At 42.8% G+C, this 20477-nt stretch overlaps 2 protein-coding genes across 3 annotated transcripts in view; both read right to left on the bottom strand.

Moving 5' to 3' along the window:
- The window catches only part of LOC140445865 (uncharacterized), a 151532-nt gene that overhangs the window by 22720 nt on the left and 108335 nt on the right, over positions 1 to 20477 (bottom strand). For both annotated transcript variants that reach the window (XM_072538262.1, XM_072538263.1), the window contains exons 5-6: positions 17173 to 17557; positions 11472 to 17067 (exon numbers count right to left, since the gene is read on the bottom strand). In XM_072538262.1, coding sequence (XP_072394363.1) covers positions 11472 to 17067; positions 17173 to 17557 — 5981 coding nt within the window. The remainder of the gene's footprint in view (positions 1 to 11471; positions 17068 to 17172; positions 17558 to 20477) is intronic.
- Positions 2 to 11467, bottom strand: zye (the record flags this gene model as incomplete). Its single annotated transcript, XM_072538664.1, has 1 exon — positions 2 to 11467. A coding segment is annotated over one exon (11466 nt), but the record flags the coding sequence as incomplete, so codon positions are not given.

Below are 20477 nucleotides of genomic sequence, written 5' to 3'. Positions count from 1 at the left end.
AAGGTTGTTCAGTAGGATAAGATGGAATATTATGGGTGTTCGTGTCTGTAGGTTGGCCTGTAGGATTAGGATAAGTGCATTGGCCATTTGGTGATCGAGAACTACCGTTAGGACATTCTTTGGCTCTACATTCACCAAAAGGCGTTCTAAATTTACCAGAAGGACAAGGTGTGGATTTGGAACGTACGCAATTCCCTTCAGCACTTTTTTCATACCCTAGAGGACAATCTACAGTAGCTTCAATTGATTCACATTTACCAAAACTAGTTTTAATGTAACCAGGAGGACAAATTAGAGACACGGGTTCACATTTCCCTAAGAGATTTTTTATTTGACCTGCAGGGCATCGTGTTGGAGTGGGAAATGTTACTGAAGGTGTCGGATACACATACCCTGTAGTTTGTTGAATAGGTTCACATTTTTTTGTACTAGGAGATAATCTTGTCCCAAAAGGGCAATATGGACGTAGTGTTGAGACTGTTGGGATAGTCGGACGAGATGTTTTTGGAATCTCGCAAGCACTACCAGACAAGGATAGAATTTGACCGGGAGGGCACGTTGTTCTTGATGTAGTTGTTGGCGGTTGGGAATATATACAAATGCCAGATTCTGATAAAAATTGTCCAGGTTTACAGGTTATTTTGGAATTTGTATATTGACAAACTCCAGAAGGTGTTAAAATTTGCCCTGGTAGACAAGTAATTTGTGGCTTACGTGTAGATGAAGAGGAATACACACAATCTCCATTATCTGATAAAAATTGGCCAGGAGAACATGATGTCTTTTTGGACGGATATTCACACACTCCGGTGACGGTTTTAATTTGGCCTGGCCTGCAAGTAGGTGTTGGTGTAGGTTTGTTTGGATATACACAGATCCCTGTCGGGGATAAGCTTTGTCCAGGTTTACACTTTGGGTTAGGTGTGGGGGTGGGGAATGTTACTGAAGGGGTTGGATAGATATATCCTGTAGTTTTTTGGATAGGTTCACATTTATTTGTACTTGGGGATAATCTGCTTCCAAAAGGACAGTATGGACGTTGTGTTGGGATTGTTGGGTAAGTGGGGCGACGTGTTTTTGGAAATTCGCAAGAACTTCCGGATAAAGATGGGATTTGTCCTGGAGGACAAGTTGGTTTTAGAGTTGTTGATGGTGTTTGAGGATATATACATACGCCAGACTCTGATAGAACTTGTCCAGGCCTACAGGTAATTTTCGACTTAGAATATTGACAAACTCCCGAAGGTGTCAAAATTTGCCCTGGTAGGCAAGTGATTTGGGGTTTAGGAGTAGATGAAGAGGGATACACACAATCTCCATTATCTGACAAAAATTGGCCAGGAGAACATGGTGTCTTTTTCGACGGGTATTCGCAAACACCGGTGACAGTTTTAATTTGACCTGGCCTGCAAGTAGGTGTTGATGTGGGTTTGTTTGGATATACACAGATCCCTGTCGGGGATAAGCTTTGTCCAGGTTTACACTTTGGGTTAGGTGTGGGGGTGGGGAATGTTACTGAAGGGGTTGGATAGATATATCCTGTAGTTTTTTGGATAGGTTCACATTTATTTGTACTTGGGGATAATCTGCTTCCAAAAGGACAGTATAGACGTTGTGTTGGGATTGTTGGGTAAGTGGGGCGAGGTGTTTTTGGAAATTCGCAAGAACTTCCGGATAAAGATGGGATTTGTCCGGGAGGACAAGTTGGTCTTAGAGTTGTTGATAGTGTTTGAGGATATATACATACGCCAGATTCTGATAAATATTGTCCAGGCCTACAGGTGATTTTCGACTTAGAATATTGACAAACCCCCGAAGGCGTTAAAATTTGCCCTGGTAGGCAAGTGATTTGGGGTTTAGGAGTAGATGAAGAGGGATACACACAATCTCCATTATCTGATAAAAATTGGCCAGGAGAACATGGTGTCTTTTTCGACGGGTATTCGCAAATGCCGGTGACAGTTTTAATTTGACCTGGCCTGCAAGTAGGCGTTGATGTAGGTTTGCTTGGATATATACAGATCCCTGTTGGGGATAAGCTTTGTCCAGGTTTACACTTTGGGCTAGGTGTAGAGGTGGGGAATGTTATTGAAGGTGTTGGATAGATATATCCTGTAGTTTGTTGGATAGGTTCACATTTATTAGTACTTGGAGATAATCTTGTTCCAAATGGACAATATGGACGTTGTGTTGGGACTGTTGGGTAGGTGGGACGAGGAGTTTTTGGAAATTCGCAAGAGCCTCCAGATAAAGATGCCATTTGTCCGGGAGGACAAGTTGGTCTTAAAGTTGTTGCTGGTGTTTGAGGATATATACATACGCCAGACTCTGATAAAACTTGTCCAGGCCTACAGGTGATTTTCGACTTAGAATATTGACAAACTCCCGAAGGTGTTAAAATTTGCCCTGGTAGGCAAGTGATTTGGGGTTTAGGAGTAGATGAAGAGGGATACACACAATCTCCATTATCTGATAAAAATTGGCCAGGAGAACATGGTGTCTTTTTCGACGGGTATTCGCAAATGCCTGTGACAGTTCTAATTTGACCTGGCCTGCAAGTAGGTGTTGATGTAGGTTTGCTTGGATATATACAGATCCCTGTTGGGGATAAGCTTTGTCCAGGTTTACACTTTGGGTTAGGTGTGGGGGTGGGGAATGTTACTGAAGGGGTTGGATAGATATATCCTGTAGTTTGTTGGATAGGTTCACATTTATTTGTACTTGGGGATAATCTGCTTCCAAAAGGACAGTATGGACGTTGTGTTGGGATTGTTGGGTACGTGGGGCGAGGTGTTTTTGGAAATTCGCAAGAACTTCCGGATAAAGATGGGATTTGTCCGGGAGGACAAGTTGGTTTTAGAGTTGTTGATGGTGTTTGAGGATATATACATACGCCAGACTCTGATAGAACTTGTCCAGGCCTACAGGTAATTTTCGACTTAGAATATTGACAAACTCCCGAAGGTGTCAAAATTTGCCCTGGTAGGCAAGTGATTTGGGGTTTAGGAGTAGATGAAGAGGGATACACACAATCTCCATTATCTGACAAAAATTGGCCAGGAGAACATGGTGTCTTTTTCGACGGGTATTCGCAAACACCGGTGACAGTTTTAATTTGACCTGGCCTGCAAGTAGGTGTTGATGTGGGTTTGTTTGGATATACACAGATCCCTGTCGGGGATAAGCTTTGTCCAGGTTTACACTTTGGGTTAGGTGTGGGGTTGGGGAATGTTACTGAGGGGGTTGGATAGATATATCCTGTAGTTTTTTGGATAGGTTCACATTTATTTGTACTTGGGGATAATTTGCTTCCAAAAGGACAGTATGGACGTTGTGTTGGGATTGTTGAGTAAGTGGGGCGAGGTGTTTTTGGAAATTCGCAAGAACTTCCGGATAAAGATGGGATTTGTCCGGGAGGACAAGTTGGTCTTAGAGTTGTTGATGGTGTTTGAGGATATGTACATACGCCAGATTCTGATAAATATTGTCCAGACCTACAGGTGATTTTCGACTTAGAATATTGACAAACCCCCGAAGGCGTTAAAATTTGCCCTGGTAGGCAAGTGATTTGGGGTTTAGGAGTAGATGAAGAGGGATACACACAATCTCCATTATCTGATAAAAATTGGCCAGGAGAACATGGTGTGTTTTTCGACGGGTATTCGCAAATGCCGGTGACAGTTCTAATTTGACCTGGCCTGCAAGTAGGCGTTGATGTAGGTTTGCTTGGATATATACAGATCCCTGTTGGGGATAAGCTTTGTCCAGGTTTACACTTTGGGCTAGGTGTAGAGGTGGGGAATGTTATTGAAGGTGTTGGATAGATATATCCTGTAGTTTGTTGGATAGGTTCACATTTATTTGTACTTGGAGATAATCTTGTTCCAAATGGACAATATGGACGTTGTGTTGGGACTGTTGGGTAGGTGGGACGAGGAGTTTTTGGAAATTCGCAAGAGCCTCCAGATAAAGATGGAATTTGTCCTGGAGGACAAGTTGGTTTTAGAGTTGTTGCTGGTGTTTGAGGATATATACATACGCCAGACTCTGATAGAACTTGTCCAGGCCTACAGATGATTTTCGACTTAGAATATTGACAAACTCCCGAAGGCGTTAAAATTTGCCCTGGTAGGCAAGTGATTTGGGGTTTAGGAGTAGATGAAGAGGGATACACACAATCTCCATTATCTGATAAAAATTGGCCAGGAGAACATGGTGTCTTTTTCGACGGGTATTCGCAAACACCGGTGACAGTTCTAATTTGACCTGGCCTGCAAGTAGGTGTTGATGTAGGTTTGCTTGGATATATACAGATCCCTGTTGGGGATAAGCTTTGTCCAGGTTTACACTTTGGGCTAGGTGTAGAGGTGGGGAATGTTATTGAAGGTGTTGGATAGATATATCCTGTAGTTTGTTGGATAGGTTCACATTTATTAGTACTTGGAGATAATCTTGTTCCAAATGGACAATATGGACGTTGTGTTGGGACTGTTGGGTAGGTGGGACGAGGAGTTTTTGGAAATTCGCAAGAACTTCCAGATAACGATGGAATTTGTCCGGGAGGACAAGTTGGTCTTAAAGTTGTTGCTGGTGTTTGAGGATATATACATACGCCAGACTCTGATAGAACTTGTCCAGGCCTACAGGTGATTTTCGACTTAGAATATTGACAAACCCCCGAAGGCGTTAAAATTTGCCCTGGAAGGCAAGTGATTTGGGGTTTAGGAGTAGATGAAGAGGGATACACACAATCTCCATAATCTGATAAAAATTGGCCAGGAGAACATGGTGTCTTTTTCGACGGGTATTCGCAAATGCCGGTGACAGTTCTAATTTGACCTGGCCTGCAAGTAGGTGTTGATGTAGGTTTGCTTGGATATATACAGATCCCTGTTGGGGATAAGCTTTGTCCAGGTTTACACTTTGGGCTAGGTGTAGAGGTGGGGAATGTTATTGAAGGTGTTGGATAGATATATCCTGTAGTTTGTTGGATAGGTTCACATTTATTAGTACTTGGAGATAATCTTGTTCCAAATGGACAATATGGACGTTGTGTTGGGACTGTTGGGTAGGTGGGACGAGGAGTTTTTGGATATTCGCAAGAGCTTCCAGATAAAGATGGAATTTGTCCTGGAGGACAAGTTGGTTTTAGAGTTGTTGCTGGTGTTTGAGGATATATACATACGCCAGACTCTGATAGAACTTGTCCAGGCCTACAGGTGATTTTCGACTTAGAATATTGACAAACTCCCGAAGGCGTTAAAATTTGCCCTGGTAGGCAAGTGATTTGGGGTTTAGGAGTAGATGAAGAGGGATACACACAATCTCCATTATCTGATAAAAATTGGCCAGGAGAACATGGTGTCTTTTTCGACGGGTATTCGCAAACACCGGTGACAGTTTTAATTTGACCTGGCTTGCAAGTAGGTGTTGGTGTAGGTTTGTTTGGATATACACAGATCCCTGTCGGAGATAAGCTTTGTCCAGGTTTACACTTTGGGTTAGGTGTGGGGGTGGGGAATGTTACTGAAGGGGTTGGATAGATATATCCTGTAGTTTGTTGGATAGGTTCACATTTATTTGTACTTGGGGATAATCTGCTTCCAAAAGGACAGTATGGACGTTGTGTTGGGATTGTTGGGTAAGTGGGGCGAGGTGTTTTTGGAAATTCGCAAGAACTTCCGGATAAAGATGGGATTTGTCCGGGAGGACAAGTTGGTCTTAGAGTTGTTGATGGTGTTTGAGGATATATACATACGCCAGACTCTGATAAAACTTGTCCAGGCCTACAGGTGATTTTCGACTTAGAATATTGACAAACTCCCGAAGACGTTAAAATTTGCCCTGGTAGGCAAGTGATTTGGGGTTTAGGAGTAGATGAAGAGGGATACACACAATCTCCATTATCTGATAAAAATTGGCCAGGAGAACATGGTGTCTTTTTCGACGGGTATTCGCAAACACCGGTGACAGTTTTAATTTGACCTGGCCTGCAAGTAGGTGTTGGTGTAGGTTTGTTTGGATATACACAGATCCCTGTTGGGGATAAGCTTTGTCCAGGTTTACACTTTGGGCTAGGTGTAGAGGTGGGGAATGTTATTGAAGGTGTTGGATAGATATATCCTGTAGTTTGTTGGATAGGTTCACATTTATTAGTACTTGGAGATAATCTTGTTCCAAATGGACAATATGGACGTTGTGTTGGGACTGTTGGGTAGGTGGGACGAGGAGTTTTTGGATATTCGCAAGAGCTTCCAGATAAAGATGGAATTTGTCCTGGAGGACAAGTTGGTTTTAGAGTTGTTGCTGGTGTTTGAGGATATATACATACGCCAGACTCTGATAGAACTTGTCCAGGCCTACAGGTGATTTTCGACTTAGAATATTGACAAACTCCCGAAGGCGTTAAAATTTGCTCTGGTAGGCAAGTGATTTGGGGTTTAGGAGTAGATGAAGAGGGATACACACAATCTCCATTATCTGATAAAAATTGGCCAGGAGAACATGGTGTCTTTTTCGACGGGTATTCGCAAATGCCGGTGACAGTTCTAATTTGACCTGGCCTGCAAGTAGGTGTTGATGTAGGTTTGCTTGGATATATACAGATCCCTGTTGGGGATAAGCTTTGTCCAGGTTTACACTTTGGGCTAGGTGTAGAGGTGGGGAATGTTATTGAAGGTGTTGGATAGATATATCCTGTAGTTTGTTGGATAGGTTCACATTTATTAGTACTTGGAGATAATCTTGTTCCAAATGGACAATATGGACGTTGTGTTGGGACTGTTGGGTAGGTGGGACGAGGAGTTTTTGGATATTCGCAAGAGCTTCCAGATAAAGATGGAATTTGTCCTGGAGAACAAGTTGGTTTTAGAGTTGTTGCTGGTGTTTGAGGATATATACATACGCCAGACTCTGATAGAACTTGTCCAGGCCTACAGGTGATTTTCGACTTAGAATATTGACAAACTCCCGAAGCCGTTAAAATTTGCCCTGGTAGGCAAGTGATTTGGGGTTTAGGAGTAGATGAAGAGGGATACACACAATCTCCATTATCTGATAAAAATTGGCCAGGAGAACATGGTGTCTTTTTCGACGGGTATTCGCAAACACCGGTGACAGTTCTAATTTGACCTGGCCTGCAAGTAGGTGTTGATGTAGGTTTGCTTGGATATATACAGACCCCTGTTGGGGATAAGCTTTGTCCAGGTTTACACTTTGGGCTAGGTGTAGAGGTGGGGAATGTTATTGAAGGTGTTGCATAGATATATCCTGTAGTTTGTTGGATAGGTTCACATTTATTAGTACTTGGAGATAATCTTGTTCCAAATGGACAATATGGACGTTGTGTTGGGACTGTTGGGTAGGTGGGACGAGGAGTTTTTGGATATTCGCAAGAGCTTCCAGATAAAGATGGAATTTGTCCTGGAGGACAAGTTGGTTTTAGAGTTGTTGCTGGTGTTTGAGGATATATACATACGCCAGATTCTGATAGAACTTGTCCAGGCCTACAGGTGATTTTCGACTTAGAATATTGACAAACTCCCGAAGGCGTTAAAATTTGCCCTGGTAGGCAAGTGATTTGGGGTTTAGGAGTAGATGAAGAGGGATATACACAATCTCCATTATCTGATAAAAATTGGCCAGGAGAACATGGTGTCTTTTTCGATGGGTATTCGCAAACACCGGTGACAGTTTTAATTTGACCTGGCCTGCAAGTAGGTGTTGGTGTAGGTTTGTTTGGATATACACAGATACCTGTCGGAGATAAGCTTTGTCCAGGTTTACACTTTGGGTTAGGTGTGGGGGTGGGGAATGTTACTGAAGGGGTTGGATAGATATATCCTGTAGTTTGTTGGATAGGTTCACATTTATTTGTACTTGGGGATAATCTGCTTCCAAAAGGACAGTATGGACGTTGTGTTGGGATTGTTGGGTAAGTGGGGCGAGGTGTTTTTGGAAATTCGCAAGAACTTCCGGATAAAGATGGGATTTGTCCGGGAGGACAAGTTGGTCTTAGAGTTGTTGATGGTGTTTGAGGATATATACATACGCCAGACTCTGATAAAACTTGTCCAGGCCTACAGGTGATTTTCGACTTAGAATATTGACAAACTCCCGAAGGCGTTAAAATTTGCCCTGGTAGGCAAGTGATTTGGGGTTTAGGAGTTGATGAAGAGGGATACACACAATCTCCATTATCTGACAAAAATTGGCCAGGAGAACATGGTGTCTTTTTCGACGGGTATTCGCAAACACCGGTGACAGTTTTAATTTGACCTGGCCTGCAAGTAGGTGTTGGTGTAGGTTTGTTTGGATATACACAGATCCCTGTCGGAGATAAGCTTTGTCCAGGTTTACACTTTGGGTTAGGTGTGGGGGTGGGGAATGTTACTGAAGGGGTTGGATAGATATATCCTGTAGTTTGTTGGATAGGTTCACATTTATTAGTACTTGGGGATAATCTGCTTCCAAAAGGACAATATGGACGTTGTGTTGGGACTGTTGGGTAGGTGGGACGAGGAGTTTTTGGATATTCGCAAGAGCTTCCAGATAAAGATGGAATTTGTCCTGGAGGACAAGTTGGTTTTAGAGTTGTTGCTGGTGTTTGAGGATATATACATACGCCAGACTCTGATAGAACTTGTCCAGGCCTACAGGTGATTTTCGACTTAGAATATTGACAAACTCCCGAAGGCGTTAAAATTTGCCCTGGTAGGCAAGTGATTTGGGGTTTAGTAGTAGATGAAGAGGGATACACACAATCTCCATTATCTGATAAAAATTGGCCAGGAGAACATGGTGTCTTTTTCGACGGGTATTCGCAAATGCCGGTGATAGTTCTAATTTGACCTGGCCTGCAAGTAGGTGTTGATGTAGGTTTGGTTGGATATATACAGATCCCTGTTGGGGATAAGCTTTGTCCAGGTTTACACTTTGGGCTAGGTGTAGAGGTGGGGAATGTTATTGAAGGTGTTGGATAGATATATCCTGTAGTTTGTTGGATAGGTTCACATTTATTAGTACTTGGAGATAATCTTGTTCCAAATGGACAATATGGACGTTGTGTTGGGACTGTTGGGTAGGTGGGACGAGGAGTTTTTGGATATTCGCAAGAGCTTCCAGATAAAGATGGAATTTGTCCTGGAGGACAAGTTGGTTTTAGAGTTGTTGCTGGTGTTTGAGGATATATACATACGCCAGACTCTGATAGAACTTGTCCAGGCCTACAGGTGATTTTCGACTTAGAATATTGACAAACTCCCGAAGGCGTTAAAATTTGCCCTGGTAGGCAAGTGATTTGGGGTTTAGGAGTAGATGAAGAGGGATACACACAATCTCCATTATCTGATAAAAATTGGCCAGGAGAACATGGTGTCTTTTTCGACGGGTATTCGCAAACACCGGTGACAGTTTTAATTTGACCTGGCTTGCAAGTAGGTGTTGGTGTAGGTTTGTTTGGATATACACAGATCCCTGTCGGAGATAAGCTTTGTCCAGGTTTACACTTTGGGTTAGGTGTGGGGGTGGGGAATGTTACTGAAGGGGTTGGATAGATATATCCTGTAGTTTGTTGGATAGGTTCACATTTATTTGTACTTGGGGATAATCTGCTTCCAAAAGGACAGTATGGACGTTGTGTTGGGATTGTTGGGTAAGTGGGACGAGGAAATTCGCAAGAACTTCCGGATAAAGACGGAATTTGTCCGGGAGGACAAGTTGGTCTTAGAGTTGTTGATGGTGTTTGAGGATATATACATACGCCAGACTCTGATAAAACTTGTCCAGGCCTACAGGTGATTTTCGACTTAGAATATTGACAAACTCCCGAAGGCGTTAAAATTTGCCCTGGTAGGCAAGTGATTTGGGGTTTAGGAGTAGATGAAGAGGGATACACACAATCTCCATTATCTGATAAAAATTGGCCAGGAGAACATGGTGTCTTTTTCGACGGGTATTCGCAAACACCGGTGACAGTTTTAATTTGACCTGGCCTGCAAGTAGGTGTTGGTGTAGGTTTGTTTGGATATACACAGATCCCTGTTGGGGATAAGCTTTGTCCAGGTTTACACTTTGGGCTAGGTGTAGAGGTGGGGAATGTTATTGAAGGTGTTGGATAGATATATCCTGTAGTTTGTTGGATAGGTTCACATTTATTAGTACTTGGAGATAATCTTGTTCCAAATGGACAATATGGACGTTGTGTTGGGACTGTTGGGTAGGTGGGACGAGGAGTTTTTGGATATTCGCAAGAGCTTCCAGATAAAGATGGAATTTGTCCTGGAGGACAAGTTGGTCTTAGAGTTGTTGCTGGTGTTTGAGGATATATACATACGCCAGACTCTGATAGAACTTGTCCAGGCCTACAGGCGATTTTCGACTTAGCATATTGACAAACTCCCGAAGGCGTTAAAATTTGCCCTGGTAGGCAAGTGATTTGGGGTTTAGGAGTAGATGAAGAGGGATACACACAATCTCCATTATCTGATAAAAATTGGCCAGGAGAACATGGTGTCTTTTTCGACGGGTATTCGCAAACACCGGTGACAGTTTTAATTTGACCTGGCCTGCAAGTAGGTGTTGGTGTAGGTTTGTTTGGATATACACAGATCCCTGTCGGGGATAAGCTTTGTCCAGGTTTACACTTTGGGTTAGGTGTGGGGGTGGGGAATGTTACTGAAGGGGTTGAATAGATATATCCTGTAGTTTGTTGGATAGGTTCACATTTATTTGTACTTGGGGATAATCTGCTTCCAAAAGGACAGTATGGACGTTGTGTTGGGATTGTTGGGTAAGTGGGGCGAGGTGTTTTTGGAAATTCGCAAGAACTTCCGGATAAAGATGGGATTTGTCCGGGAGGACAAGTTGGTCTTAGAGTTGTTGATGGTGTTTGAGGATATATACATACGCCAGACTCTGATAAAACTTGTCCAGGCCTGCAGGTGATTTGGGACTTTGTATATTGACAAACCCCCGAAGGGGATAGAGTTTGCCCAGATTTACATAATGAATAGCAATCTCCGCTAGTGGATAGAAATTTACCAGGTGGACAAGTTGGTAATGGTTTAGGAGATATTTGAGTAGGATAAATGCATGCTCCTGAAACTAAAGTTTGCCCAGGACTACATGCAGAATATGTAACATTCTTAGCAGTGCACACACCAGTTTTAGATAAATATTGATCAGTGCCACATTGCGGTCTAGGTTTTTTAGAATAAGTACATGAACCGAAAATAGACAAAATTTGACCAGGGGGACAAGGACGTCTGGTAGTAAAATCAGGTTGTGTTGGTGTAAAAGTAATAAAAGGCCTATGTGTCGTTAGAGATGGTTGAAATGGTCTTAAGCTAGATGGTTGTGGAGTAGATGGATAAGGTGTTATTAATGGTTTCTGTGATGTGACCGATGGCTGGAATGGTTTGCTAGGTGTTACTAATGGTTGATATGGTTTTTGGGTGACGGTTGGTACATACTGCATTGTTACAGGTGGTAAATAATCCCGGTTTGGCTTTGAGCAGCTACCGTCAGGTTGTCTCACTGTTCCGAATGGACAGGGTGCTGGAGTTGGTCGTTGGCATGATCCATCTGGTTGTCGAAGAGTACCTGAAGGACAAGGTCTGGGTGTAGGTTTCTTACAGCTGCCGTCGGGTTGTCTAATAGTTCCAAATGGACATGGAGCTGGCGTTGGAAGTTGACATGAGCCATTAGGTTGTCGAATAGTGCCTGAAGGACAGGGGGCAGGAGTGGGTTTTTCACAGCTGCCATCTGGTTGTCTTATGCTACCAAATGGACATGGTGCAGGTGTTGGACGTTCACACGATCCATCTGGTTGACGAATAGTACCTGAAGGACAAGGTTTAGGTGTAGGTCTTTCACAGCTGCCATCGGGCTGTCTTATGGTGCCAAATGGACATGGAGTAGGTGTTGGAAGTGAACATGAGCCATCAGGTTGTCGAACAGTGCCTGAAGGGCATGGAGCAGGAGTGGGTCTCTCACAGCGACCATTTGGTTGTCTTATGGTTCCAAATGGACATGGAGCGGGTGTAGGACGTTCACATGATCCATCTGGCTGTCGACTAGTACCTGAAGGACAAGGTTTGGGTGTAGGTCTTTCACAGCTGCCATCGGGAAGTCTTATAGTACCAAATGGACAGGGAGCTGGTGTTGGACGTAAACATGATCCATCAGGTTGTCTAACAGTGCCCGAAGGGCATGGAGCAGGAGTTGGTTTCTCACAGCTGCCATCTGGTTGTCTTATGGTTCCAAATGGACATGGTGCAGGTGTTGGACGTTCACATGAACCATCTGGTTGTCGAATAGTACCTGAAGGACAAGGTTTGGGTGTAGGTCTTTCACAGCTGCCATCGGGAAGTCTTATAGTACCAAATGGACAGGGAGCTGGTGTTGGACGTAAACATGATCCATCAGGTTGTCTAAAAGTGCCCGAAGGGCATGGAGCAGGAGTTGGTTTCTCACAGCTGCCATCTGGTTGTCTTATGGTTCCAAATGGACATGGTGCAGGTGTTGGACGTACACATGATCCATCTGGTTGTCGAATAGTACCTGAAGGGCAAGGTTTAGGTGTAGGTCTTTCACAGCTGCCATCGGGAAGTCTTATGGTACCAAATGGACAGGGAGCTGGTGTTGGACGTAAACATGATCCATCAGGTTGTCTAACAGTGCCCGAAGGGCATGGAGCAGGAGTTGGTTTCTCACAGCTGCCATCTGGTTGTCTTATGGTTCCAAATGGACATGGTGCAGGTGTTGGACGTTCACATGATCCATCTGGTTGTCGAATAGTACCTGAAGGGCAAGGTTTAGGTGTAGGTCTTTCACAGCTGCCATCGGGAAGTCTTATAGTACCAAATGGACAGGGAGCTGGTGTTGGACGTAAACATGATCCATCAGGTTGTCGAACAGTGCCGGAAGGACATGGAGCTTTTTTACATGTTCCATCAGGTTGTTGAACAGTTCCAAATGCACATGGTTCAGGTATTGGTTTTACGCAACTTCCATCCGGTAATTGCTCTGTATCCAAGGGACAAGGCAACGGTCTTCTACAGCTTCCATCAACTTGTCTAACTGTGCCAGATGGACAGTACGGTGCTGGTTGTAAACAGGTTCCATCGGGCTGCCTTTCAGTCCCAAATGGACAAGGCTTTGGTGTTGGTCTTTGACAGGATCCATCAGGTTGTCGAATAGTTCCAGTGGGACAAGGCGTGGGAGTTGGTCTATCACAACTGCCATCGGGTTGTCTAACAGTGCCAAACGGACACGGAGCAGGTGTTGGCCGTTGACATGAGCCATCAGGTTGCCGAATAGTACCAGAAGGACAAGGAGCAGGTGTGGGTCTTTGGCAACGTCCATCGGGTTGTCGGACCGTACCAAATGGACATGGTGCAGGTGTAGGTCTTTGGCAGGATCCATCTGGTTGTCTGATAGTTCCAGAAGGACAAGGTGCAGGAGTTGGTTTTTCACAACTGCCGTCGGAAAGTCTTATAGTTCCAAATGGACATGGAGGAGGTGTGGGACGTTGGCATGAACCGTCAGGTTGTCTAATAGTGCCCGAAGGACAGGGTGCGGGAGTGGGTCTCTCACAGCTACCATCTGGTTTTCTTTTGGTTCCAAATGGACATGGTGCAGGTGTTGGGCGTTCACAAGATCCGTCTGGTTGTCGAATAGTACCTGAAGGACAAGGTTTAGGTGTAGGTCTTTCACAGCTGCCATCGGGCTGCCTTATAGTGCCAAATGGACATGGAACCGGTGTTGGTCGTTGGCAAAATCCGTCTGGTTGTCGGATAGCGCCTGGAGGACACGGTTCAGGTGTAGGCTTTTTACAGCTACCATCAGTTTGTCTAACTGTACCAGACGGACAATATGGAGTTGGTTGGACACACTTTCCATCAGATTCTCTCCTCGTACCTTCTGGACAAGGTTCTGGTGTTGGTTTTGCACAATTTCCATTGCTTTGCCTGATTGTTCCAAAAGGACATGGTGGTAATACTACTTTTATGCAACTACCATCATTTTGGCGTACATATCCCTGTGGGCACTGACATGGTTCGCCTGGTTTTGTCACAACACTATGTGAACAAGTCGGCGATGGTTCAATCGGTTTTTCACAACTTCCGTCAGGCTGTCTTACAGTTCCCAAAGGACATGGTAAGGGTCTTGGTTTTAAACATGTTCCATCAGGTTGTCTTACAGTTCCAAATGGACATGGTATGGGTGTCGGTTTAATACATCTACCGTCTGGCTGTTTCACAGTTCCTGACGGACAGTATGGAGGTGGCTTGGGCGTTGGTGTCGGTCTTTGACAGGATCCATCTGGCTGTCTTGTTGATCCAAATGGACATGGAACTGGCTCTGGAATTCTACAATTACCATCAAATTCTCTTATAGTACCAGAAGGACACGGTAGTGGTTCGGGTTTTCTACAACTACCATCCGATTGTCTCAGAGTGCCAGATGGGCATGGTAGTGGTTCTGGCCTTGTACAGGTTCCATCAGATTGACGGATCGTGCCAAATGGACATGGTGGTGCTTCAGGTTTCCTACAACTACCATCCGGTTGTCTAAGGGTACCGGATGGACATGGTGGTGGCTCTGGCCTTCTACAAGATCCATCAGGCTGGCGGGTGGTGCCAAATGGACATGGCGGTGGTTCAGGTTTTCTACAACTACCATCTGGTTGTCTCACAGTGCCAGATGAGCATGGAGGTGGGGTTGGTCTTATACAGCTTCCATCAGGCTGTCGTACGGTACCAAACGAACATGGTGGTGGTTCAGGTTTTCTACAACTACCATCGGGTTGTCTCACAGTTCCAAATGGACATGGTATGGGTGTCGGTTTAATACATCTACCATCTGGTTGTTTCACAGTTCCTGACGGACAGTATGGAGGTGGCTTGGGCGTTGGTGTCGGTCTTTGACAGGATCCATCAGGTTGGCGGATAGTGCCAAATGGACATGGCGGTGGTTCAGGTTTTCTACAACTACCATCGGGTTGTCTCACAGTGCCAGATGGGCAAGGTGGTGGTTCTGGCCTTGTACAGGTTCCATCAGGTTGGCGGATAGTGCCAAATGGACATGGCGGTGGTTCCGGTTTTCTACAACTACCATCCGGTTGTCTAAGAGTACCGGATGGACATGGTGGTGGCTCTGGCCTTGTACAAGATCCATCAGGCTGGCGGGTGGTGCCAAATGGACATGGTGGTGGTTCAGGTTTTCTACAATTACCATCGGGTTGTCTAAGAGTGCCGAATGGACACGGTGGTGGTTCTGGCCTTCTACAAGATCCATCAGGCTGGCGGGTGGTGCCAAATGGACATGGTGGTGGTTCAGGTTTCCTACAACTACCATCCGGTTGTCTAAGAGTACCGGCTGGACATGGTGGTGGCTCTGGCCTTGTACAAGATCCATCAGGCTGGCGGGTGGTGCCAAATGGACATGGTGGTGGTTCAGGTTTTCTACAATTACCATCGGGTTGTCTAAGAGTGCCGAATGGACACGGTGGTGGTTCTGGCCTTCTACAAGATCCATCAGGCTGGCGGGTGGTGCCAAATGGACATGGTGGTGGTTCAGGTTTTCTACAACTACCATCTGGTTGTCTCACAGTGCCAGATGGGCATGGTGGGGGGGCTGGTCTTCTACAAGATCCATCAGGCTGGCGGGTGGTGCCAAATGGACATGGTGGTGGTTCAGGTTTCCTACAGCTACCATCCGGTTGTCTAAGGGTACCGGATGGACATGGTGGTGGCTCTGGCCTTGTACAAGATCCATCCGGTTGGCGGGTGGTGCCAAATGGACATGGTGGTGGTTCAGGTTTTCTACAACTACCATCTGGTTGTCTCACAGTGCCAGATGGGCATGGTGGTGGGGCTGGTCTTCTACAAGATCCATCAGGCTGGCGGGTGGTGCCAAATGGACATGGTGGTGGTTCAGGTTTCCTACAGCTACCATCCGGTTGTCTAAGGGTACCGGATGGACATGGTGGTGGCTCTGGCCTTGTACAAGATCCATCCGGTTGGCGGGTGGTGCCAAATGGACATGGTGGTGGTTCAGGTTTTCTACAACTACCATCTGGTTGTCTCACAGTGCCAGATGGGCATGGTGGTGGGGCTGGTCTTATACAACTTCCATCAGGCTGTCGTACGGTACCAAACGGACATGGTGGTGGTTCAGGTTTTCTACAATTACCATCGGGTTGTCTAAGAGTGCCGAATGGGCACGGTGGGGGTTCTGGCCTTCTACAAGATCCATCAGGCTGGCGGATAGTACCGAATGGACATGGTGGTGGTTCAGGTTTTCTACAACTGCCATCCGGTTGTCTTAGAGTGCCAGATGGACATGGTGGTGGTGTTGGCTTTAGACAGGTTCCATCAGGCTGTCGTATGGTCCCAAATGGACATGGTGGTGGTTCAGGTTTTCTGCAACTACCATCCCGTTGTCTAAGGGTTCCGGATGGACACGGTGGAGGCGTTGGCTTTAAACAGCTCCCATCGGGTTGTCGTATTGTACCAAATGGACATGGTAACGGTTCCGGTTTTCTACAACTACCATCTGGTTGTCTCAGAGTGCCAGATGGACATGGTGGCGGTGCTGGCTTTATACAGGTTCCATCGGGCTGGCGGATGGTACCAAATGGACATGGTTGTGGTTCCGGTCTCTTACAGCTCCCATCTGGTTCTCTCACAGTACCAAACGGACATGGCGGTGGCGAAGGTTTTACACAGGTTCCGTCTGGTAACTGTTCAGTTCCGGGTGGACAGTATATTGCTGGTTGTCTGCCACAACTACCATCTGGTAGTCGAATTGTACCAAAAGGACAGGATGGTGGTTCCGGCTTTCTACATATTCCATCAGGCTGTCTTTCAGTACCGGCTGGACATGGCTGAGGTGTAGGTTTAGCACAAGTACCATCTGGTTGCCTCTTAGTTCCGAATGGACATGGTGGGCGGGGAGTAACAATAGATTCACACTGTCCAGTTGAAGTCAAATATGTTCCCGATGGACACGGTCTGGGTGTAGGAGGAGTGTATGTTGAAATTGTAGGTTCTGTTTCAGGTTCTGCAAATTAAAAGAATAAAAATATATTAAAAGAATAATTATTACCATAATGTAATATGTAAATATAGTGTGAATAAAAAACATATTTAGATAAATTTAACTTACCAAATGGGGGTAAATAGGGTGGACCTCTAATTGTAGAAGAAAACCTAACGTCACTGTCAAATTGCACATTGCTGTAGTCGGGTGTAGAAGAGAAGATGGAATTTGCACTTGGGCTAATATCTCTTGTAGGTTTAGCAGTATTTACTTTATACTTAGAGCCACTTTCACCATCATGGGAAATTTGAGGCTTGGCATCCGGCAAATCATCGGTAATAATTTGTACTTGTCCTTGCGAAGTACCAGAATTTCCTGAAAACTTGATGGTTGCACTTTTAGCCGAATTTTTTGCTGTGTTGTCCAATAAATCGTTTATACTGGTGGGGAACGAGCTTCCATGAGCGGATAAGTCACAGCAAGATTCCTTATTCCTGTTGCAGTATTCAACCTAAAAAATTAAAGAAGTAATATAAATATTACTTTCTACCATTATAACAAGCTACTTTTAGAACAAATAGTGATAAAAATTGGCCATTAGTATTTTTATTTGCAACTTTTCTTTTGTCGGATGAGAGATTGATAGGATACGTATTTAGATAGATACAAGACGTTAATAATAATAATAATAATAATATATATATTATTGTGATATTTAAAGTCTTGGTGCGCCAAGCAATAATTAGCTAATTAATTTTTTTGATTAATTAAAATTGTTTAAATGATATGATTATGACTCTATCACAATTTTTAATTCTTTTATCTCAGGGTTAAATTCGTGCTTCAATATCTATGCTATTACATGTGAAAGGTAAGGTCCAGAGAATACCGGAATAATAAAAAACACATATGATCTAACACTATATATTGAAATAAAAATAATGAAATAATTCACACTTAAAAGTTTTCAATAAACAAATCTCATATAAGGATTCTCAAAATTTTGTTCTCCGTACGTGAACAATCAAAATTTATGGTACAAACAATATTAATTGAAAACTCAAAATCCCAAACTATTCTAACTCTCCTAATCAAAATATTTATATCCTTTCTCAATTACGTGTAAAATTTTGTTATCAATAAAAGAAAAAACCTGCAGAAACAAAAATATCTCTCTCTGATGATGAGTGGTCCAAATCCTTGTTCCTTGTAGACTATATTATCTCCTCTCAACCGCTCCCTATGTAAACAGCAATCTTACACAGATTGTTGCAAGTATATCGTCCTTAATGATCTCCTTCAAAAGCACAAATCATTCAAATTATGATAGCCTTTCTCCTCTCGATAAACTGAATCTCTCGTTGGCCCGAGTAAAAAATGACTCTTGGAATATCTTCTCTTTACGATAAACTGAATCTCTCGTTGGCCTGAACAGTGACTCTTGGAATATAAGTAGAGAAATATGACTTACAATATTTTGCTGCTTCAGCTTCTGTCAGATACACTAACTCCACAAAAACTCACTAACATTCCACTACTGCTTGCTACATTTCAGGAACCGCCAGAGAACAATCACCGTTCCTCTCCCAGACTTGGAAACCAACTGATCTTTTCTCTCTCCTCAATCTCGCTAAACTTTTTCCTACATACTTATCCCACCTTTTTCAATCTCCGCCAATCAAAACTCGTCACAATTCCCCCATTTTTTTATTTCGATAACAAACAAATTTTTACCTATAATTATAAAATTTCCTAAAACTTATTTACAAATAATATTTTCTATAATTCTTAAAAACTAACAAAAACCTCTTTCTAAAATCTCTTCTATTTGTCTCTAATCACTGCATTAATGTATTTTGGAAAACCCCGTTCAATTGTCTTTTTGTTTTCACTTAAATTATGCGGGTCACTCAAGTATAACAAAGAAATAATTTATGCAAAGCTTACATTTTGTTTAGTACAGGTAATTCAAGAAATTAATAACTCTCCTTCTTCGAAATGTTTGTTGGATATTATCCTACTTATCTGAATTATTTTAATGTTATTGAATTTTGAAATATTTTTAAACAAACCAATATTTTTTTCGATTTTACATATCATAACAATATATATATATATATATATATATATATATATATATATATATATATATATATATATATCTGAATCAGAATCAATAGAACGATTTACTTAACAGTTATTTCAGTATCTCTACTTTCTCAGCCGTTCGAGCTAATTCCGATTCAAACCGAAAAGTCTAACTGATGTCTCCAAAATCTTCCCACTTTCAAATGTTTGACTAATTTGTGCTGTAATGCCAAAATATATGGCTTATAATATATATATATATATATATATATATATATATATATATATATATACATAAAAAAAATGTTTGTTTTGGTATCGACCGTATATTATTTAAAATAATTAAAGTAATTTTTCTTGGTATATGTCAGGTTTTCTCGGTCTGGAATTAAAACAATTCTATTTTTTGTCAATTAATATTTCGCCAACTGATTGTTGGCCTCATCAAAAGGGCACTACAAATTTAATAAAACAAAGAGATTAGCAGCATTAAGATAATATTACATAAATATTTACTCACAGAGGTAGAACTGTTCACAAAAAAAAAACAGGACAATCATTTGTTTTACACTTTTAAAATTAGACTGACAATTTTAAAATATGAAAATCGTTCCACCAATCTCACTTTGTGGTTCTAGGGTTAAGATTCAACTTGTTGAAACAGAATAAAATTCTATCGGGCTACGACTATTCATATTTCACGGCCAAGGTCAGGTTTAAAAATAAATTTCACTCTTTTTAATTTGTTCAAGTCAGTTATCTGCATTTGGTTAAGCGTGTGGGAATTCTACTTAACATCTTCAGTGAAAGTAATTGCGTAATGGTTTGAACCATTACCTACACACCCAACGGTGGTTCTTGTACTGCCTGACACGGCACGACTACTGCGGAAAAAATAATAAACGGAATTAAAAAAACTAATTCCAAAAATTTTAAAAATATATGAACATTTGAACGGGCGTGGTTTTGATCGTACCGCGACATTTGTTGTCTGATCTAGTTTTGAACATAAACAAATATATTTGATTGCAGTAAACTTACAAGTTTTATTTGAAGAATCTTTTTCAGGTTGGCGTTCATCATGATTATTTGAATATGTGCGCTGTCTGGTTACAATATAAGTTTTCTATTATTCTTATGAAAGATTGGATATCTGAGCCATATCCTGAGAGGAAAAAAATACGCAATCCCTCAACTAAATATCCAGAGAAAGATTAAGGACAAGAACGGAGTAGGTCGCAAGCCAATGTCGTGGCTACGAAATATAACGAATTGGACAGGCATAAATAACACTGCATGCCGCAAAAGATAGACGTCTGGTCTTAAGATAATTCGCCAACGCA

This window comes from Diabrotica undecimpunctata, chromosome 7 (genome assembly GCF_040954645.1).
Source record: "Diabrotica undecimpunctata isolate CICGRU chromosome 7, icDiaUnde3, whole genome shotgun sequence".
NCBI classification, from domain to species: Eukaryota; Metazoa; Arthropoda; class Insecta; order Coleoptera; family Chrysomelidae; genus Diabrotica; species Diabrotica undecimpunctata.
This window is presented reverse-complemented; position numbering and strand designations above follow the sequence as displayed.